General features: G+C 40.1%; 1 protein-coding gene across 4 annotated transcripts in view; it reads left to right on the forward strand.

Annotated features, from left to right (window-relative positions):
- The window catches only part of kif21a (kinesin family member 21A), a 60,322-nt gene that overhangs the window by 12,209 nt on the left and 27,763 nt on the right, over positions 1 to 20,350 (forward strand). For all 4 annotated transcript variants that reach the window (XM_082542466.1, XM_082542467.1, XM_082542469.1 and 1 more), the window contains exons 2-11: positions 11,376 to 11,598; positions 14,409 to 14,591; positions 15,649 to 15,789; positions 16,112 to 16,243; positions 16,410 to 16,580; positions 16,922 to 17,037; positions 17,777 to 17,972; positions 18,090 to 18,279; positions 18,415 to 18,481; positions 19,343 to 19,546. In XM_082542466.1, coding sequence (XP_082398592.1) covers positions 11,376 to 11,598; positions 14,409 to 14,591; positions 15,649 to 15,789; positions 16,112 to 16,243; positions 16,410 to 16,580; positions 16,922 to 17,037; positions 17,777 to 17,972; positions 18,090 to 18,279; positions 18,415 to 18,481; positions 19,343 to 19,546 — 1,623 coding nt within the window. The remainder of the gene's footprint in view (positions 1 to 11,375; positions 11,599 to 14,408; positions 14,592 to 15,648; positions 15,790 to 16,111; positions 16,244 to 16,409; positions 16,581 to 16,921; positions 17,038 to 17,776; positions 17,973 to 18,089; positions 18,280 to 18,414; positions 18,482 to 19,342; positions 19,547 to 20,350) is intronic.

Consider the following 20,350-nt stretch of genomic DNA (forward strand, 5'->3'; position numbering starts at 1 on the left):
TATTTTTTTATGTGTGCAAGTATCAGTGAAGCACATGGTACTAAGATAAACCTGGTAGTACTTTACCTGTTTGAACTACATCACAGTGGATTGTATTGGAAATAGTTGGGCCTTTTTTATAGTATGTCTGTATAGTGTGTGTGGGTATGACTTTGGAAACATGGTGGAGGACAAGGGAGTCCTCCACCATGGGACTCTTCAAAGAACGTTACAATTATCGTACTACTGTAGTACGATAATTGTAACGCTTTTTGAAAAATGAAAATTCCTTATTTTATTATTTTCTGTTTTTATCCTCATAAACATATTTAGATAAAATGTAGGAGTCAGGCCAGTAAATTTAAACAGAAGCCAGCCTTTTGTCTCAACTTAGCTTTGGGCTAATTCATGCATCACACCATAATAAAATACACTTAATTTCCCATCAGCAACTCCTTGTGGAATTAATGCTTTCTTACTTTGGGCTTGGCTGAGTTTTAAAAGTTGAAATAGGGAAAATGATCCCAGTGGTCGGTAGACTGGTATTTCTCATGCTTGGGCTACAGTGGTGAGGATGAATAGGACTTAACTAATGTGTCACAAAATCAAGAAAACTCAAATGTACCAATTTGTAATTTCTTAATATCTTTCTAAAAATAATTTTTTGCTTTTCTAGTTTTACCCCTTTCAGTGTAACAGTACATTTTAAATGTATTTGGTAGCATTAAAGATAAAAATGTATATTTTAGTATGAAAAATATAATTCCATTTAAAGAGCTTGCATATACTGGTGGATTAACAATTACAGGTATGTATGTATGTATGTATGTATGTATAATTTTTTTTTTTTTTTTTTAATTAACAGTACTGTTAAATTAGGGCAGTTGTGTCATAAACCTTATATTTGGTGGTGGCCTAATAAATTTCTTGAGCACTGTAGACAGAGAAAATATTCTTGCCTAATTTCTTGGGCCGGTAGCAATTTAACCTCATCCTCAAGTCTTTGATGACTGCCACGAGATGCTGAGTCTCTTTCTGTTGCCCCTCCTCCTGGCATCTTTCGGTCGACCAGACCAGCATTATATCCTGCTGTGATCGGATTATGACTTTAATTCTTTGCCTCTATTACTGGTCACCATGGCAACCCCCACCACCCACCAGCCCTTTATTGTCATGCGTAGTCCAGAATGTATATGTGTGTGTGAGTGTATATATATATAAAAAAATAACATTGCTAGTGATGGATTTGTGTCTTGCTGTAAGATGTCAAAATTTTATTTTTCCCCCTCCTCTCTGGCCTAGTATTATGTCTAAAGTAGATGCTGCTCTCAGCTCTTTGTCTGGTGCTGTAGGTGGTCCCGTCAGGCTGAATGGGCAGAGCATGAAAGCACTTCTGGAGTTTTTTGATGGTAAAAATGCACTTTCTCATTGTACTGTGGGACTCTTTAAAACGATTCTCCAAATAGAAGCTGCCCAGGACCTTTTTCAAGCATTTATCGTGCATTGTTACGGTAGTTTTCTTTAAATGCTTTGTTTGGTTACCACCTCCTTCATTTGAGGTGGTAAGCCAACATGCCTACAGTAGGCATAAAGTGAAAAAGATGGAATGTAACATCCACTGCTGCCTACCAATGTCTCATTTCTGCAGTGAAGTCTCTCTCGCAGGTTTTTAATTTTGGTGAAGGCCAGATATAATTGCTGCTCCAGCTGCGTTAAAAATATCTTTAAATATGTAGTCAGCCTCTCAATTTCCCTGCACAAACCAGCAGAGCTTTAGCTTTAATCCCTGTACTGCAGAGTTGATTACTTGCATGTAAGTGTAATAATATGCAACCTCTGCCAGCATGCAGCATGTTTACACGGAGAAAATGCTTGTAGCTAACTCAAATGGTAAGATTTAATTGATAACAACGTCATTGTGGATTGGTTCATTTGTTTAGCTGTCCATGTGCAAAAAGTTAGGCCTACACAGGTTTTCAGCATCATCATCTTTTAGTTTACACACAATATAGAAACGGTTAACTGATGAACTTTACAATTGCTGGTAGGCTTTTTGAATTGTACAAAATATCTGGTTTGGTAAGAGCTTCACCATGAAACCCTTTTCTATAAAGTAGAAGGAAAGTAACATAAATCTGCACAAGCACGAAACAAAGAGCTTTACACACATCTCCACCTAAAGCAAGACAATGCATGAAAGGTAGTGTATTTGCAGATTTTGAGAATTACCTGGTTTGCTTTAAATCTTTGGGTTCAGGTGATTTTTGCTATTGTCATAGAAAGGCCTACACACATACAAGTGTATTTCTAAATGACAGCAAAGAGCTTCAAAGGAATTCAATTTGTGTTCCTGTTATTTTCAACTTGCCTGGCTAGTTCTGAGCTTGCTTAGAGAAGGTGGACCCCACCCTGGTGGTGCAGGAGTGATATTTCAGAGCTGATAAAGGAAGCTAATGAAAACTGTCTCAAAGCAATTCAATGTTAAACTAACCAGTGCTTCATTACTCTGTTTACAACCATAAGAAGGCATGTAGCCACCAGCCTGCAGCGGCTGCTTTTCCCAGCCATTCACACAGGCATAATTGTCTCCTCTGTGAAGGACATGGAAGCTTTGACGAGCCCAGTTGCAGGTGACATCATCTGAAGCAGCTACGCTGCTGTCCTCAGCAAATCTCCATATAAAATTCTGGCCTGTTCACTCACCCATCTACAACAACCATTGTGAGGGTGTTTTAGTTTTATCTTAGCTTTGACCTTTGTCTGTGTTTGAATTACTAAGGATTACTGTGTTTTTCCTCAAAAACTAAGATGGAGTGTGCATTTGAGAAATAAGATTACTAAAAGGAAATGGGACCATTAAAAAATGACCACTAATCCTTGCATAAAGTTGTGCAGGAATTGCATGAATTTAATACCATTTATCTCATTTAAACTTTTTTTTTCAGACAGCCAAAATTAAAACTTAAGGTTTTGGTGAAAGTGAAATGACTTTGTGGAGTCCTACACAGGCAGACAATTACACATTTATGCACTCCATCCCTCCTTTTAAAGAAAGGTGATATGCAGCACCTTTAATGATTTATTAAGTAGCAGTGAAAATGTGATTTGGTGGCAGTTCCAGGGATTCGGGGTGTGGTAGCAGGTTTGGGCGTGATCCAGTATTCATAGCTGAATGCTGGCAGCGTGTGAATGTGTGGAAGTATAAATGTAATCATTCAGTCATACAGTTCAGTATACGTTAGTGAAGCTGTCTTTCAGGTGGATCCAACTGTCATATTGAAGTCTAATACTTGCCAAATAAACTCATATGATCTAAGAATTTAATCAAACTGTTTGCCAGAGAGAGTGTGATTTGTATGTGATCCTTGAATTAGAATAACTTATAAGGCATACTTTTATGTTTGTGGCTGATCTCAAGCCACATACATAAAACACGTTTAGGTAAAATGACAGTCCCCATCCTGGCCACTGTATTCAAGACAGTGGTCTAGGTGAGTGACATGGCAGCTTCCACAAACCAGTGCCCGCTCCTGTATATTTTTAAAGGATGAATGTGTAATCAGTGCTTAGTGTATATTTATTAGTCCAACATTTTTTTTCTATTAAATATCCTCAGAAATTAATGCAGAAGCATGGTGTGAAAAACTAAATACAGACTGTGATTCAGTAGCTTGCAGGACCTTTAGCAGCAATAATATGATGTAAATTGCTGTAAGACTATCAGTCTGTTATCTGTGGAGGCCTTTTGGGCCACTCATCTTTATATCTTCAGATCTCAGCTGCAGGCATTCTTTTATGCTCAGCTCTCAAGGTCTATAGTAGTTTAGTTGGGTTTTTAATTGGACCTTTGAAAAACCTTGGTGGTCACCGCAACGATTGGGGGACATGTGACTACAAAATAAGTTCAAATCATCACCCTTCTACCACTGTGCTTGATATGTTGGTGGGTATGAGGTGTTTGTGCTGATGTGCTGTGTTTGGTTTTCTCTAAATGTCCCGCTGTGCATCATGGTCAAACATCTCCACTTTGGTGTCTTTTATCCGAAGGACAAATTTCCAAAAGTCTTGGGGTTTAAGGTGCAACTTTGCAAACTGCAGCTGACTTTTCTCCAAGCAATATTTCCAAAAAAGCAATACTTGTTCAGTCTTTTGTAAATTGTACTCTCTCCAACTTTAACATTTTAAATGTTAACTGAAGTCTGAAGAATCTGATCTGGAGCTCTTGGGTTTTTGGTCATTCTGTGAGCACTGAGCTTATGATGATTTTCCTGGGACACCTCTCCTGAATATTTACCGCTTTTAAATCCTCTTTCTTGCTGCAGAATAATAGACTTCAGATTGGTGGAAATGGCTTTAATAACTATTCCCAGATTTATGGGCAGCAACAGAAGCATCTTTAAGATCATTGCTGGTGTCTTGTGATTAGGGTTGCAAAGGGGCGTAAAATTTCCGGTAAATTTCCGAGAAGTTTCTGGTAAATTTCCATGGTAAGTTAAGCTTGGGAATTTTGGAAATATTCCATATTGGAAACTTTCCATGGAAATAATGGGAATTATGGAAATTAATGGGAATTTAGGAGAACTAACTGGGAATATATTATTTCCAAGCATAAATATAAACAGAAATCATAAGAAAACCTCCATGCAAAATGTTTTCAACAGATATTTCAACAGATTTATTTGTAAGTACAGTAGAATAGAACACGTTTCAATAACTTGTTTCATGGATGAATAAAAACAGAAATGTTGAGTTCAATATTACCATCCCCTAACCCCGCTCATTCAAAAATGCCCCCTGTCCAAAAATCTCCGCAAAGTCCCATTCAAAAGGTTAAATGAATGTCACTTATCCTCCAAAACGTCCCATTAAACATGCAAATCTTCCTTCAAGCAATCCTCTTTTCTCATTTTTGCTCAGTCAATAGACTCTTCCTGGACCTCATCATCATCCAACAACATGTCCACTTCCTCAGCATCCAACTCTGAGTCTTCCTCTTCAGTGTCACTTTCCAGCCTTGTTGAGGATGGCTCTGTGTCAGGCTCAAAGAGCCGTAGGTTTGCCCGAATGCCGACCAGCTTTTCCACTCTCACATTTGTGAGCCTGTTGCGAACCTTTGTGTGGGTGTTGCCAAACAGTAACCAGTTGCGCTCGGAGGCGGCTGATGATGGTGGGATTTGGAGGAGGATGGAGGCTACAGGTGCAAGGGCCTCAGATTCACATAGTCCCTTCCACCAGGTGGCTGCAGATATGTGCTGGCATGACTGCCATATTCCATCCCCTTTCCAAAGGCCTTGCTTTGTTCGATACTTTGCCAAACTGCCTAGAACTTTGCCTTTATCGAGACCCAGGTGGTCAGACATGGCTGTAATGACCGCATAGGCACCGTTGATCTCTTCCCCAGAAAGTATGCCCTTGTCATATTTGGGGTCCAGCATGTATGCTGCTGCATGCACTGGCTGCATGAAGCCAGTGCATGCTCCCTCCGCTGTTCCAATGACTTGACCACAGCCGTTTCCTCTGCTTTCAGTAGTGGGGAAGTGGGCAGAATTGTCTGGATTTCCTCTGAGTTCTGCAAAAAGGCACTGGACATCTGACAAGATGGCACCATCCCCCTCTATCTTCGCTATTGCTGCTGCAATAGGTTTGAGGATTTTCCGACTGCTAGATACTCATTCCCAGAACACATCATCCAAGATGACCTTCTTGATGTCACTGTCGATACCTACAGACTGGGATATGGCCATCTCTTGCAGAGATTCCTTTCCCTCCAGAAGGCTGTCAAACATGATAACAACACCACCCCATCGCGTTATGCTGGGAAGCTTCAGTGTAGTACTCTTGTTCTTTTCCTTTTGCTTTGACAGAAATGTAGCGGAAGTTACTTGTTTGCCTTTAACATATTTCAGAACTTGCTTCGCTCTCTTATTCAGAGTGTCCATTGTTTTTAGTGCCATTATGTCTTTTAGGAGAAGATTTAGTGTATGGGCAGCACAGCCAATAGTAGTTATATGAGGGTAGGTCTCCTCCACATGTGCCCAGGCAACCTTCATGTTGGCTGCGTTGTCAGTGACCAGTGCAAAAACCTTATCTAGTCCAAGGTCATTGATGATCACTTTTAGCTCATCTGCAATGTATTGGCCTGTGTGTCCGTTTTCCTTTGTTTCTACACTCTTGTAGAACACAGGCTGAGGAGTGGTGATTATGTAGTTAATAATTCCTTGTCCCCTGATATTGGACCATCCATCAGAGATGACTGAAATACAGTCAGCTTGGTCAGTGGTCTGTTTCACCTTTGCTTGAGCTCGACTGAACTCTTCCTCCAGTAGATGAGTAGACAATGCATGTCTGGTTGGGGGAATGTATGCTGGTTAGAGAACATTCAAAAATCTCTTCCAGTACACATTGGATGTCAGCATCAGGGGTGAGCCAGCTGCATAGACTGCACGAGCGAAACACTCATCTGCGTTTTTCTGGCTAGTGTCATCCATAAAATCAAAGAATCCTCCGATGCCAGAGGGACCAGGAGCTGATGAGTGGGTATCTGACTCTGATACAGCTGAAACAGATTCATTTTCCCCTTGAGTGGAACTCCTGGCTGCTGCATGTGTTGGGCCTTGAGGAATTTTTTTGCACTTTGCAATGTGCTGCTGCATTTTTGTGGCATTCTTCACGTACGTCTTATCACAATACTTACACATATATACAGATTTCCCTTGTACATTAGCTGGTGTAAAATGTCTCCACACATCAGATAGCGCACATGGCATTTTTCTGTAAAATAAAACAAGAGCTTGTAAAAATGCTAATGCAATGCAAGAGATCGTAATAATACAATTGCAATATGATAATAAACAGATATAAATAGTAAGGCTAGCTAAACAACTGGAATGATCTTCAAAACAAAACAGCCAAATGAGGAAGCTAGCATCTTCTTTATGTTATACTAGCTATGGCTTATTTAGCATCTAACAGATGCTAGCATTTTATTTAGCATCTTATCAGATTGCTATCTACCAGATTAATACATTTTATGTGATATTCACAATTTAAACATTTAATGAATATATTTTCCCATAATATCATCAAAACTTACCTCACTTGTTAAGTCCACAGGCTCAAATGTGTGCCTTTAATACTCTTTGTCCTTCAGGCTCAAAAGTGTGGTCCATGTGTACATGTGATGGAGGCATGCACAGTGCCAGTAGGTGGTCTCAATAGCCATGCAGCAAGCATGTGCTCTGTACATGTGATTAAGGAATGGCATGGATATTCAAGTGTATTTGAATTGCATTTGTTTGTTTTTGTCAATATTATGCTAAAATATACTTTGCTCAACTATATTTAAGTTCCCTAAGAAGAGCCATCCTTCAATTTTGAAAATTCCCAGTTTATTCCCATGGAAAATTTCCATCTTTGAAAATTCCGGGAATTTTGCAACCCTACTTGTGATAACATGCAACCGAGTGCTCCACACAAGCAAACTGCCAAAACATCTGCTTTCACAGAAGAGGTCACACTTGCTGATCTCTTGATTAAGTGCGTTTAATGAGAAACAATCTAGAGCTACCCTCTTAACTCCTATTGAAGCAGTAAGGTTAATAAGTTCTTAATGTCAAATTCACCTACACAAAAATAGCACAATCACAGTAATATACTGTATATCTGGGACTATAAGCAGTAAAACAACAAAAAAGTTCTTTTTTTGTTTTAATTACCTGTTATTGCTAAGATGGTGGCTAGTTATTTGTTCTAATACACAAGTTTGAATATAATTCTGAAAAAAAAATTGAACATAACTGTGTATAATATTAATGCTGAAATCCTGATGGCGCAGATGAAATGCAGAGTTAATTTAGGAAATGTCATCAGATTCCCAGGGTATTCAGAGAGACAGGATTACACACCCAATTAGTGAGTTAAATTATCTGCAACAAAGATACCCCCCACCCACCCCGTGTGGCCTTGGAAACATGTAATTGGTTAAATACGGTAAATTTGACACGGAATTTAATCGATTTTCTGACTAGGATTACATATTGTGCATTAAGACAGCAACATGACATGAATACAATAGAGCACGAGCTTTAACTCTGAAAGGTAGCATGGGCTGGTGCACTCTTGCTTACACAGGGTTTGTATTTTGAGCATGGATGACATGCAGCAACACCAGCTTCTGTATCTCAGTTGCTCTTCTGAGGCAGATTTTTAAAAACATATTTACACTTAGGCTAACTGGGACAATTACATATCTGTAGAGTAAATAGGATTTGCAACTTTCAGGCTACATTTCAGTTACTTTCTACGTACTGTGCAGACAAACTGTGCAGTTAAAGCAGAACCTCATAATCTCCTGAAGCCACACACTGCTCCGGCTGCTCCTGCTATGTGGATCCATGACAGTTCTGTTTTAACCGCTTGGGTTTGTGACGTACAATGGATCCTCCTCTACTGCGTCAAATGGTGACCAGAGGAGAAGACAAAGTGCAGCCAAAACTGTCTGCTGAGGCTTTTTTGGTGTTCCCAAAATACCTCTGCACGTCAGTGCACTCTCAGCAGACACACAATGGCACGTGTCACAAAACGGTGAATGTGACACTGATCTGAGGCACCACACTCAGGCTTGACTGTTGTGGACTCTTCCACAAAAACGCTGTTTGGTCTGTGGGTTGTAGAAGGAGCATTTTTCATGCAGCTTATTGAAATTCAGAGTACTCACAGATTTTTTTTAAAAGTCTTTTTTCATGTATTTCAGTGCTATGCACTAGGATCTCAAAAAAATTCTGTGGCTACAAACAAAATCAGTCGCCTGAAAACTGATGCAGTAAGAAATCTGAGAACCTGAGAAGCTTTAATCAAAACAGTCAAATGAAAAAGCGTCCCAGCAAGCGAAGCATCTTTTGCCTGTGTACACATCTGTGACCATTTTGTTCATTATTCACCAACATTGCATGACCTTCTTACAGGACATTACCTCTCCTCCCTCGCCTCCATCTGGCCGTGTAATCCTGCAGCCGTGGCGTTGGTGTCAGTGCTGGGATCCACTGTCACACAGGCGGACACAATGGTTGCACTGTAGTCCCTTCACAGTATTGTTTTCCCCCGAACTCAGAGGCACAATAAGGCCCTTATCCACTCAGGACTGGCAAGCCTGCTGTCAGGTGCTTTTCTCCCAAGCTTGTTCGTGAGCTGAACCCATGAAGAGAATTTGTCTAAAGAACCGCTTGGAAAAAGTGTCTCTTTTGGTCCATATTGAACATGCGCAGAACATAGACTGAAATTACTTGGGTAATGTTGTAGAAGCTGAAACCTTACATAAGAACATCAGATTCTGACTGATAAGCCCAGAAATTATTTAGTGAAAAATATGAGCATGTTAAAAGGAGACGTCTGGTAGAGCCTTACTCATATAATGTGAAACGTGTATATATATGAAACATAAACAGGTTTGCCAAACATTTCAACTTTCATTTCTCATGTATTTATTTACTCTTGCAGTTGAAGAGCATTTCCCTTAAACCTTCTTCTTTTCTTTTTACATTTTTATTATCAGCCATTAAAAAGTTGTCTGAAATGGAAAAATGGCAAACATATCAGATTTAGGGATCACATTTGGAGGGTTGTCTTTAATCCTATTTTCATCTATCTATCATTTATCCAGCCATTTTCAGCAGCTGGATAGTGTAGTGGTAAGACTGCACACCTTTGGGGTGGGGACCCCCCCCCCCCCCAGTATCCAGTAAGGGTCCTGGCTAGACCCCCATGTTAAAAACCAAACCCTGGAATGGCGTGGCCACGTCTGCAGCCTGTCCACAGCTCGGACACAAAACATTTCACTGCATGTTGTATGTGTGTGTAATCATTGTGTATGTGACGAATAAAGCTTGGTTGTTGTTGTTTTTAATTCATAATTATAGTTATTTTTTTCAGTAAAATAGCCCTATTTCTTAGAATTGTCTCAAAACCAATGGAAGAAAGTTTCTCCAAGATTAGATGGTCAAGATCAGTACTTATTCTATGTTGGGCTGTAAGTAACAGTTTCCCACTACGATGGTTTAAAAGAGAAATTCCTCTCTCGCCCTGCGAGGCGGTTTTTATCCTTCAAGCTCGGGTCCTCTAACCAGAGGCCTCGGAGCTTGAGGGTCCTGTGCAGTATCTTTGCGATTCCTAGAACTGCCACTTGCCCTGCTCAGGTCTTCCACTGCACCGAGGGCTCCGAATACCGCTTGGACCACGGTTGCCTTCACCTTCCACATCTTGAGTTCTTCTCTCAGCCCTTGACATTTCTTGAGCTTCTCCTGTTCGTTCTTCTTGATGTTGCTGTCATTCGGTATAGCTTCTTTGCTTAGCATTTTAACAGCGCCCTGTTATCAATCAACCGACCTGCCTGCCTACATACCAAACTGACTGACTGACCAACCATTAAATAAGTGCTGCCGTTTGTGTTTGTCCTTGAATTCACGCCCTCTGTGGATATGTGGTGTGTGTGCTGTACTGTTCTTTCAACAAAGAAAGAAATGCTCATTTTAAATGCACAATGAGCACACACAGTGCTACTGTCTACCTTGTCTTACTCCTCCACACTCGCATTACTCTAGTTGATCCCTGCCAGATTTCAGTTGGCCAAAACCACAGCAGTTCTGTCATGCGCTCACACAGACACACTAAAGCACAGATTCACCCAGCTGGCATATTTTACAGATCAAAATACTGGGTCACAATAGGATCCAGAGTGTTGACCCTGTCCCTGCAGATCCACACATCTATCGCTGATGTGATTATGTTTAATCCACTATGTCCCTGTGATCTACCTATTGAAAAAGAACAACGTGTGGCTTGTGCACAGATTTAAGATGAATTTTGGTTAAGATGAACAGTTTGAACCACAGCTTTTGCATGCCTTTTTTTAATGTCATGCAGATGTGTGTTGTTAATGAGAAGGTGCCATAATATCCCTGTACAGCACTTTGATCTTCTGTTTACTTTCTTGTGTAGCATGATTGTGCTAACCTATACAGAAGTGCAGAACTAATTACTCTCTTCAACCTCAAGTGGTCTTGGCAGATGGCTGCCCTGAGGCTGGTTCTGCATAAAGGAGAGATGGTTTTCTGGAGACATCTCTCCTTCTGGAGATTTGTGATGAATGTTTTTCTAATTGGTCATATTACAGTGACCTGCAACCCAGGTGAGACATGGTGCTGAAAGAATCCTGGCCTAGAAGGGTCAGAATTTGTGTGACGATGTAATGCATCCCTTTCACATTTCTGATGGCTTTTTTTTTCTCTTTGTATTAACTGAAAGGAGCATTTTGCCCGAGTCATATAGAACTTTTAGCACTATTGTACACAGAAACAAGGAAACCTGGCAGAGCCTAATCACTGTTTCTGGATTTTCTGCAGGATTCGTCCTCAGCTGGCCAGGGAGAAGATTGAGGGATGTCACATCTGTACGTATGTGATGCCTGGAGAGCCTCAGGTGATCCTGGGGAAAGACAAGGCCTTCACCTATGACTTTGTGTTTGACATGGACTCGCAGCAGGAGACCATCTACGGTACCTGCACAGAGAAGCTGATCGAAGGCTGTTTCGAGGGCTACAATGCCACTGTGTTTGCATATGGACAGGCAAGTCTTTGTCCTTGGTGTCAAAACTGCAGCACTGCTGGTGTTCCTGGTCCCTGGTCTTTTATGCACAATACTCTCTTGTTAACTAATATATTTGGCTGTTAAAATCTGCATTTGAAATCATGTGAGCTCCTCTGACCCTCTTTATCTGACTTATAATCTTGCAAGTTGATACTCAGAAAAAAAAAAAGGCCTGTTTCCACTGCTCAAAAACTGATTTGTGCTCATTTGTGCATCTGCATCATAACTGGAAAAAGTGCAGTAAAATAGACATTTTTCTATGATTTGCAGTTAAAAAAAAAATCTTATTCATCTTATACTGGTTCTTTACGCTGGTCTTTTTATTTAAAGATTTGGCCATGTTTACTGTTTACATTCATCACAAATGACAAACTAAGAAAAAGAAAAGCAGAATATTTCCATTACATTGAGTATTTGCCACTGATGTTTACATAATCACTGCCAGCGATACTGCCATTATAAAGCTTTGTAAGGTATTGATAACTTTGTTTTATTCCTTAGCCATAAAAGGCTGATGGGGGTACTGTTGTCACCCCGCTGGCAGGCGGGTGGCGGGGACACCCAAATTTGCAAAGTGCAATAACTGGAGAATCTGCGAATATGGGATTTTGAAATTGATACCATAGGAGCATCTGCTAAAAGTGTTGGACAAGATTAAATCCCAGTGGCCTTGACAACAAGGTCAAATATCAAGTTTTCTGAAAATCTTGTGAATGCAATAAAACGAGAACATGGTGACAAAGGATTTTGAAATTGATGCCATGGGTATATGTGCTAGGAGGCTGAGTGGTAGCACCGACGGCAACCAGTTGCATCGTCAGCTGTAAAATCAAACACTGAAAAAAAATTAGTGGTGATGGCTATGTATTCTTGTCGTTAAATCTATCCACAAAGTACCAAGAAATCTAACCCGAAAAGTCACAATTTGGCTAGTTACTTTTTAACAAAGGAAGCTTTACGCACAATAAATTGAAATTTTGTAGACAAAGCTTGATGTTTTGATGTTGTTTTTTTTCCTTGTCTTTTTAAACGGTTACATAAAGCACAATCATTTTTAACTTTGTGCCAAATATTTGTTGTCTACCTCAAAACCTTTCAGATATTAGATTGTTGTTGGACTTTTTATTTTAACATGCTGGGGTTGGTGAAATTGTTTTTGTAAATTTTTACTGTTTTAAAAATTTATTTTTAAAATTTTACCTGAAGTAAGTAGTTCTCACTTTCACTCATTTTCAATATCATGTTTAATTAATACTAAAAACGAGTTCCAGCCTTTTAAAAATGTTTTTCTTTTTCAGCATTTCCATTACATGGAAATAACCTGTAGTTTCTGGTCCCCCTTCATCCCCCCTACAACTCGGGTTTCTTTAGCAGCAGAGCTCCTGCTGCATACGATTCAGTAGAGAAGTGAAGCGCACACACCTTGTAGACAGATATACATCTTTAATGTGTGTCCATATTAACCTGGATCTCCCTAGTAACAGCTTCTCTCAATGTTGGCCTACTTCTCAAAGCACATCCACACATTAAGCGCACACAGCGGTTGGTTTGTCCCAGATCAGATCTGCTTGCCTCTTAGGCTTTAGAGGCACTAATCTAGATTTAGACCGACCCACTCGGCTGCATCACAAGAACTCAGCTAGACTGGGTTACAGAAATAAACAGACGGCATTGATGTTGAGGAAAGAGAATAAATCAGTGATATTTAAAGCACTTTTGAATCTTCAGTGCCCTGGCTTAGTTTTAAGAAACTGTGTGAAATACAGCAGAATGTTTTATGTTTTTGTCAGTAGGATTGTAAAACTCACTGAGCAAATGCAGCCACAAGATGGCACTTTTCAGAGTTGCAAAGTTTACCTGGACTAGAACCTGCTTCATTTATAGCTCCAATGTAAATACACTGCTCATTTTGTAGTGTAAAACGTAATGGATTTTTTCCAGTGCTTTCAGAATTAGTTAACAGACACTGTGCAAACTGAGCTCTGCTAACACTGAATCTTTGCAAGCATCTACAGAGGCACCATGCTAATGCAAAGCCAAAAAGGTTTCTATTGTTAACTGATAATTATGCTGCAGTGCAATTCAGGTCATTTTACAGAGTGACAGGTTACTTTAAATAAAGAACTGAGTAATGTGTAATACATTAGTTTTTGAGGGCCATCCTTACCATGGTTACCACTTATGATGATTTGGTCCTCAGAGGTTTAAAAATATGAACAGAGCAAGATTTCTTTTCTTATTTGTTTTTGTTTTTTCGAGTTTCTTTTTTTTTTTCTTTTTTTTCATTGGGCTCATCCATTATCGATGCTCACACTTGAATATTTAATGTTAATTTCAGCATTCTGGTAAATGTCCAGAAAGAGGAAACACCAGTGGAAAACATGACATGTGCACAAAAAAGCTCCCTACTGTTTAAAGAAATCAGCCAAAGTGCTCTGTGAGCTCAAAGTAAAAACTGCTAAACAGATATGTGAAGTTAACAGTTATTGGAGATGCTTTACTTCTGCTTTACTAAGTAGCAAGTAGTAACAGCTCTTTATCACACAACATAATACGTTACTACTAGCAGTACAGAAGGAAAATGAAACTGATCGCAGCTGACAGCTTTACAAGTTTAAAACAGGACACACTGTAATAAAATAAAAGCGATAAATCAGTCTAGTAAAAATGTTTCTCAGAACTAAAAGTTCTGCAAATTTTGACGTTTGAAAGCTTTCCGTGGTCATCAGGAAGGCCAGTCTGAATGCCATGTGTGCGGTTATTATATTTATTCTTCCCTTTCCATCCAGACTGGTTCAGGGAAGACGTACACCATGGGGACTGGCTTCGATGTCAACATAGCAGACGAAGAGCTGGGTATCATCCCCCGTGCTGTCCACCACCTCTTCAAGGGCATTGAAGAGCGCCGGCGGACCGCCCAGGAGCAGGGACGTCCTGTACCAGAGTTTAAAATCAACGCACAGTTCCTCGAGGTACACACCCACTTTCCAGCTTTTTTTTTTTTTTTTTTTTAACCTGTTTTTTGTTGTTGTCAAAATTTAACCCAGTAAATGAAAACACACATTTCTTAAACTTTCCAGTGTCATGGGTCAGGCTAATATTGTTGACACCGCTGGTTTAACAGGCTTTGACATGGTGCTCAGTCATTTGAAAATATCCACACTGCCACTGCAGCAGCTGTCGTCGGTGGGATTAGGAGGTGTTATGGGGCAGGTTGGGGGTGATAGAAGGTCTGTCTCTGGATAGAGAGAGTTAATAGGGATGATGTGACTTGACAGTTGTGCTAGGCCATCAGGCTCATCTTGAGCTGGGGAGGCAGTATAATGGTGATGGTCACACATGGCAAATAAGATGTCGTTTTAGATCTAAGGCTTCAAAAGTTACTAGATGGTGCAGATTACCTTAAAACTACTGGTAGCTGCTTTAAGTTTAACAAAAAAGAGAGAGAATGAAAGCTCCAAGCTGTTTGGCAGTGGATGAGATGTCTATATATCATTTAGACCCAATATTGTGAAACGTATACTGCTTTTTTTTCTCAGTCGTTTAGTGGTTCAAGAGATATTTTCTAAAAACGTTTTAATATGTAGCTAATGAAACGCTCTGTTTTACTGCCATAATCAAAATGAGAGCAGAGTTGATTTAAAATAGCTGATTCTGTTATTTGACTCGCCTTCAGTGATCACAGTGTGCTAAAAGCAGTGACCTTAATGAGCAGTGAGTCTTTCACTGTACACTCATTGCTTTCACCTCTCAGGGCTGTTTACTGTACGGGCTGCTGTAACTTATTGTTTGGCCTGTACACAGTATGAAAGACATAACACCCACTGGCATTTTTGCAATTTGTAAGTTATTCAACTTTTCCGTTCTGATTTTTACATAATGAGACGCTTGATCTCAGAATCTCTTCAAGAGATCTGAGAACAGCAAACATTGATAATAATATAGGGTAGTAGACAGAAACGACACAGCAATCACAGAATAATCTTTTGTTCCTACTAGTTTGAAATATTTTCTTGCGTCTTCCTGCAGCTTTACAACGAGGAAGTTCTGGACCTCTTTGACTCAACTCGAGACATGAAGCAGAAATCTCACATTAAGATCCATGAAGATGCCAACGGTGGAATCTACACAGTGGGAGTGACCACACGGACGGTGTCCTCCGAGGCTGAGGTAACACAGATTATGTGTTGCACTGTTATGCAGGTGTTCAGCGCGACATCATTGATTTCCCTTTAAGCATCAGTTTATTCTAAAACAAAACATCCCCAAGACAAAATGTGTGTAGGTTGGTATCAAAGATTTACTCAGTACTCTTGGGTATAAACCTTTGCACTGCTACAAGCGTTACTGGAGTAAAGCTTCATATATTCAGTATAAATATATTTTTAGCACTGCACTTTGTTTTGTGACTTTGCTGTTGTTTTTTGCACCAAATGTTTCAAAGTGGGTTCAACCATTGTATTAATATTTAATGCTCTGCCTGACTCTGTAGATGATGCAGTGCCTGAAACTGGGGGCTCTGTCTCGCACCACAGCCAGCACTCAGATGAACGTCCAAAGCTCCCGATCTCATGCCATCTTCACCATCCACCTGTGCCAAGTCCGCGTCTGTGCCTCTGACAATGTACGTCAATAAATCACTGCAAATCATTTCTGTTAGATCTTATCAATAATATCATTTCTTTCCTTTTTTTTTCTCCTTTTTATTATCAATGATTGTTGGGGGTAAAAAAATCTGTGTGTACATGCTGCTGTCACTGAGTGTATTTACATGCATGATTTTTACACAGCAAGAAAATGACACTGATAATCGAGTCACCAACGGTAACTCTGAGATGGACGAGTATGAGACACTGACAGCCAAGTTTCACTTTGTGGACTTGGCCGGTTCGGAGCGGCTGAAAAGAACCGGAGCGACGGGTGATCGAGCCAAAGAGGGCATCTCCATTAACTGTGGACTGGTGAGTCTGCCTGTTCTTGCACCAGGATTTGTGAGGCAGCAAAGACTTCAAAGTCTAATGATATACTGCCATCTGGTGGCAGACTTTACAAATATACTTAAATTCAAAAATGAATGAATTATGAAGTATTTCCAGCTGAACAAAGTCAGCACAGTTAGAGTGACCAGGGATCCCACGTTGTTCCACACAAACATGCTGTTTCTGGGATGTGGCCACCCAAATCGCAACTAAAAAAAAAGTAGTGCTAAAAGTGTTAACTGTAACTCTACAAATGGACTGATAGCAAATTGTTGCCTCTCTATGACATCCTGTCTCCCTTTGTCTCCTGTCTTTTTGACCAGCTCGCCCTGGGGAATGTAATCAGTGCTCTGGGTGACCGGAGCAAGCGGACCTCACATGTGCCTTACAGAGACTCCAAACTCACCCGACTCCTGCAGGACTCATTAGGAGGAAACAGGTCAGAGGACCACAGATTTGAGCTTTTTCCTCATAAAAACATTTTGTCTTGATTTGTTTCTGATACGGCAACGATTTCAACCGAATATCATCAAACAACAGTATAAGATGATGAGAACCAGTGCTGTTACAGTATATTTAATTAAAACTAAACTAAAAGTAGATGTGGGGGAAAAGCAATTAAAATAAAAGCTAGACTTGTTTAAAAGAATTGAAACTACCTGGAACAATTTTGAGAACTTGGAAATAAAAATAAAGATATAGAGAAAATATCATTAGTTTTAGTGTTTGTTAGTTTGGAAAAAAAATTCTTAGAGCTTGCCTGAGTCAGTGATGAATGTGTGCATGCAATAATGATTAAAGCCACTAAAAACTAACACTGAAACAAATAAAAACTAAACTAAAACAAGATAATCCACCATGGAAACTAACTAAAACTAAATTGAAGATGAAAAGTCAAAATGGAAAAAAACCCACCCCAGCTAATTAGATGGATACAAAACTGTTAACTGTGGGAGATGCCTGGGTGTGGATACCCACACACTAGATTTTTCTGCATAATTTCCTTCTCTGACCTCACCAAACAATTTCCATTAGTGAGAACATCTCAAACATTTTATCTCTTATGTTAATGTAAGAAATAACTACTAGGTGCAGTGTCCCACGGTGTCATAATTCCAATACTGTGTGGAGATCATGTGTGAAAATAAATTATGAAATGTCACTTTCTTCTTTCTCAGCCAAACAGTGATGATTGCATGCATCAGTCCATCTGACCGTGACTTCATGGAAACTTTGAACACATTAAAGTACGCGAACAGAGCGCGGAACATCAAGAACAAGGTGATGGTGAACCAGGACAAGGCCAGCCAGCAGATCAGCGCTCTGAGGACGGAAATAGCTCGACTGCAGATGGAGCTCATGGAGTACAAGACGGTGAGAAGACGGGAGGAATTTAAAGGACAGGGATGAGCCTTATGTAAAATGGAAGGAGAAAAAACCCACGTGGCATGTCAAAAAAATTAAACTATATTGTTTTTGCCCCCCCTGCAGGGTAAACGTTTGGTGGGTGAGGACGGTGTGGAAAGCTTGAGTGACATGTTCCACGAAAACTCCATGCTGCAGACAGAGAACAGCAACCTGAGGGTGAGGGTGAAGGCCATGCAGGAGACCATCGATGCCCAGCGGGCACGACTCACCCAGCTGCTCAGTGACCAGGCCAACCAGACCCTCGCCCGTGCAGGTATGCATCAAACTTATGAATTAGTTTAAGCAGAGAGTTGTTGGGTTTTTGTTTTTATATTGTGCCGCTCTAGTCAGAGTTAATGCATGATGTGCCTTTTTTCCCTTCATTACTCTTATCATGTTTCTCTTACAGGTGAAGGAGGCACAGAGGAAATTGGAAACATGATTCAGAGTTACATTAAAGAGATTGAAGACCTTCGGTAAACGAATTCCGATTTATTCCCTTGTTCATTTTTGACCTTTTCCTGTATGTTTTCGCCTCCTGTACTCATAAACATTAAGACTACCTCATTCTTTTAACAGTCACTACCCTGAAATGTTTGATGACATGTGAGATCACAGTTCAAGTGTTTTGGTCTGGACTTTTGATCCCAGTCAATATAACACCTGTGAAACCTTCCCAGGATCTCAGTGCGGACCAAACTCCAGAGCTTTTTCTGATCTCAGTCTGGATGAAACTAAACCGTCATTTCTTTTTCTGCAACAAAAACAGACTTGGGATGGTTCAAACATTTAGACTAAATACTAAAATACAGTAGACATGGATAAAATGAAAAGGTAGAGATGAAATTAGCACGGGAGAAGAGAACTTTTTATTGAAATATTTTGTAACGATGTTATAAATAGTAGGCTGGAAAAAATAGAATTAGCCACACTGGTGACACGGTATCTTCAGAGGGGAAAGCAATGTTGTCTGAAACTGCAGCAGTGCACAAACGGTGCACACAGTTGTAATAAAATCATTCTGTTCATTGATTTAAATGGCGATAAAAATACTTCTTTAAACAACCTGTTTAAAAAGATTCAACCTGATTATATGAAATATGAAGTGTTTTAGTGGACTTTCATAATTGGCAATGAGACTGAACATTGTTATTTCGGCTGCTCTCTTTAGGGGGCACCACAGTGGGGTTGAATATCTACAGTGTTAAACACAAGCCTTGTTTTAAGCCTTTAAACACATTTATATTACAGATGAAATTCATTTGTGAGGGACCAAATCTAGAGACACAGTGAAGGCTCTGTATTACAATCTGTCGGTGTCTTGATGCTATCCTCAGGGCAAAACTCCTGGAGAGCGAGGCTGTCAGTGAGAATTTGAGGAAGAATCTGTCCCGTGCCTCCAACCGTCAGTCGTTCTTTGGAGGGTCCAGCTCCTTTTCCTCCACTCTTCTGGCCCCCGAGAAGGAGACTGCTGACATTATCGAACTCGCTAAGAAAGATCTGGAGAAACTGAAGAAACGAGAAAAGAAGAAGAAGAAAAGGTAACTGTGACAGTGAACAGAGCGAAGTTCTTGTTGTTTTTAAATGGTTTTGAGGATTGGCTCTGTTGAATGTTTTACTACAGTCGTGCATATATTTGAGTGAGTTTCATACTGGAATGGCATTTTTATTTATCCTAAACCATTCATAATTTTCCAAAGGCATGATTGCTTTACCCAGAGGTCAGTTTGACTTGTTTCAAAGGTTCGTCTTTGTATATTGGAACGAGGACACTTAAAAGCCACAAATAACTTATTGAATAATTTATAAACATTTGACTTCATTTATACACATAAACACATCAGCTTTATGTTTTCAGTCGTTAGTTCTCTGGTAGTGCTGTACTGTCGCTGCACTGTAAATTTCAGTGCAAGCAAACACAGCAGATTGATCGCAGGCTCAGGTTTTATTTTATTTTTTTAACTCAGAGCTGCCCCGGGGGCACTTTGGGGGCTGAAAGGTGGATTAAAGGTGTGGTTTTCAGTGCAGAGCTTCCTCTGACCAGTCTTCCCTCCATTCTTCCTTTGTTCATCTCTTGCTTCCTTCTCTCGTTTGACCCTTTGACCCTCCCTGAAGACTCCAGCTGCTGTTGGAGGAGAGAGAGAGGGAGGAAAGGGAGGAGGTGGTGGTGGAAGAGGTTGAGGATGCCAGGTTTGTCAGAGCTTCCACCCTCCTGTTGCCATTCCCATGCTTCCCCATAATTCAGCACTTTATTTTAATTTTATTGTTTATGTTTGGGCAGGTATTTCCCTGCTCTGACGTGAAACATACTACTGTCAAAGCACATCACCTCCCTGAAACACAGT

The sequence above is a fragment of the Aulonocara stuartgranti genome (genome assembly GCF_965226115.1).
Source record: "Aulonocara stuartgranti genome assembly, chromosome: 7".
Taxonomy (NCBI): domain Eukaryota; kingdom Metazoa; phylum Chordata; class Actinopteri; order Cichliformes; family Cichlidae; genus Aulonocara; species Aulonocara stuartgranti.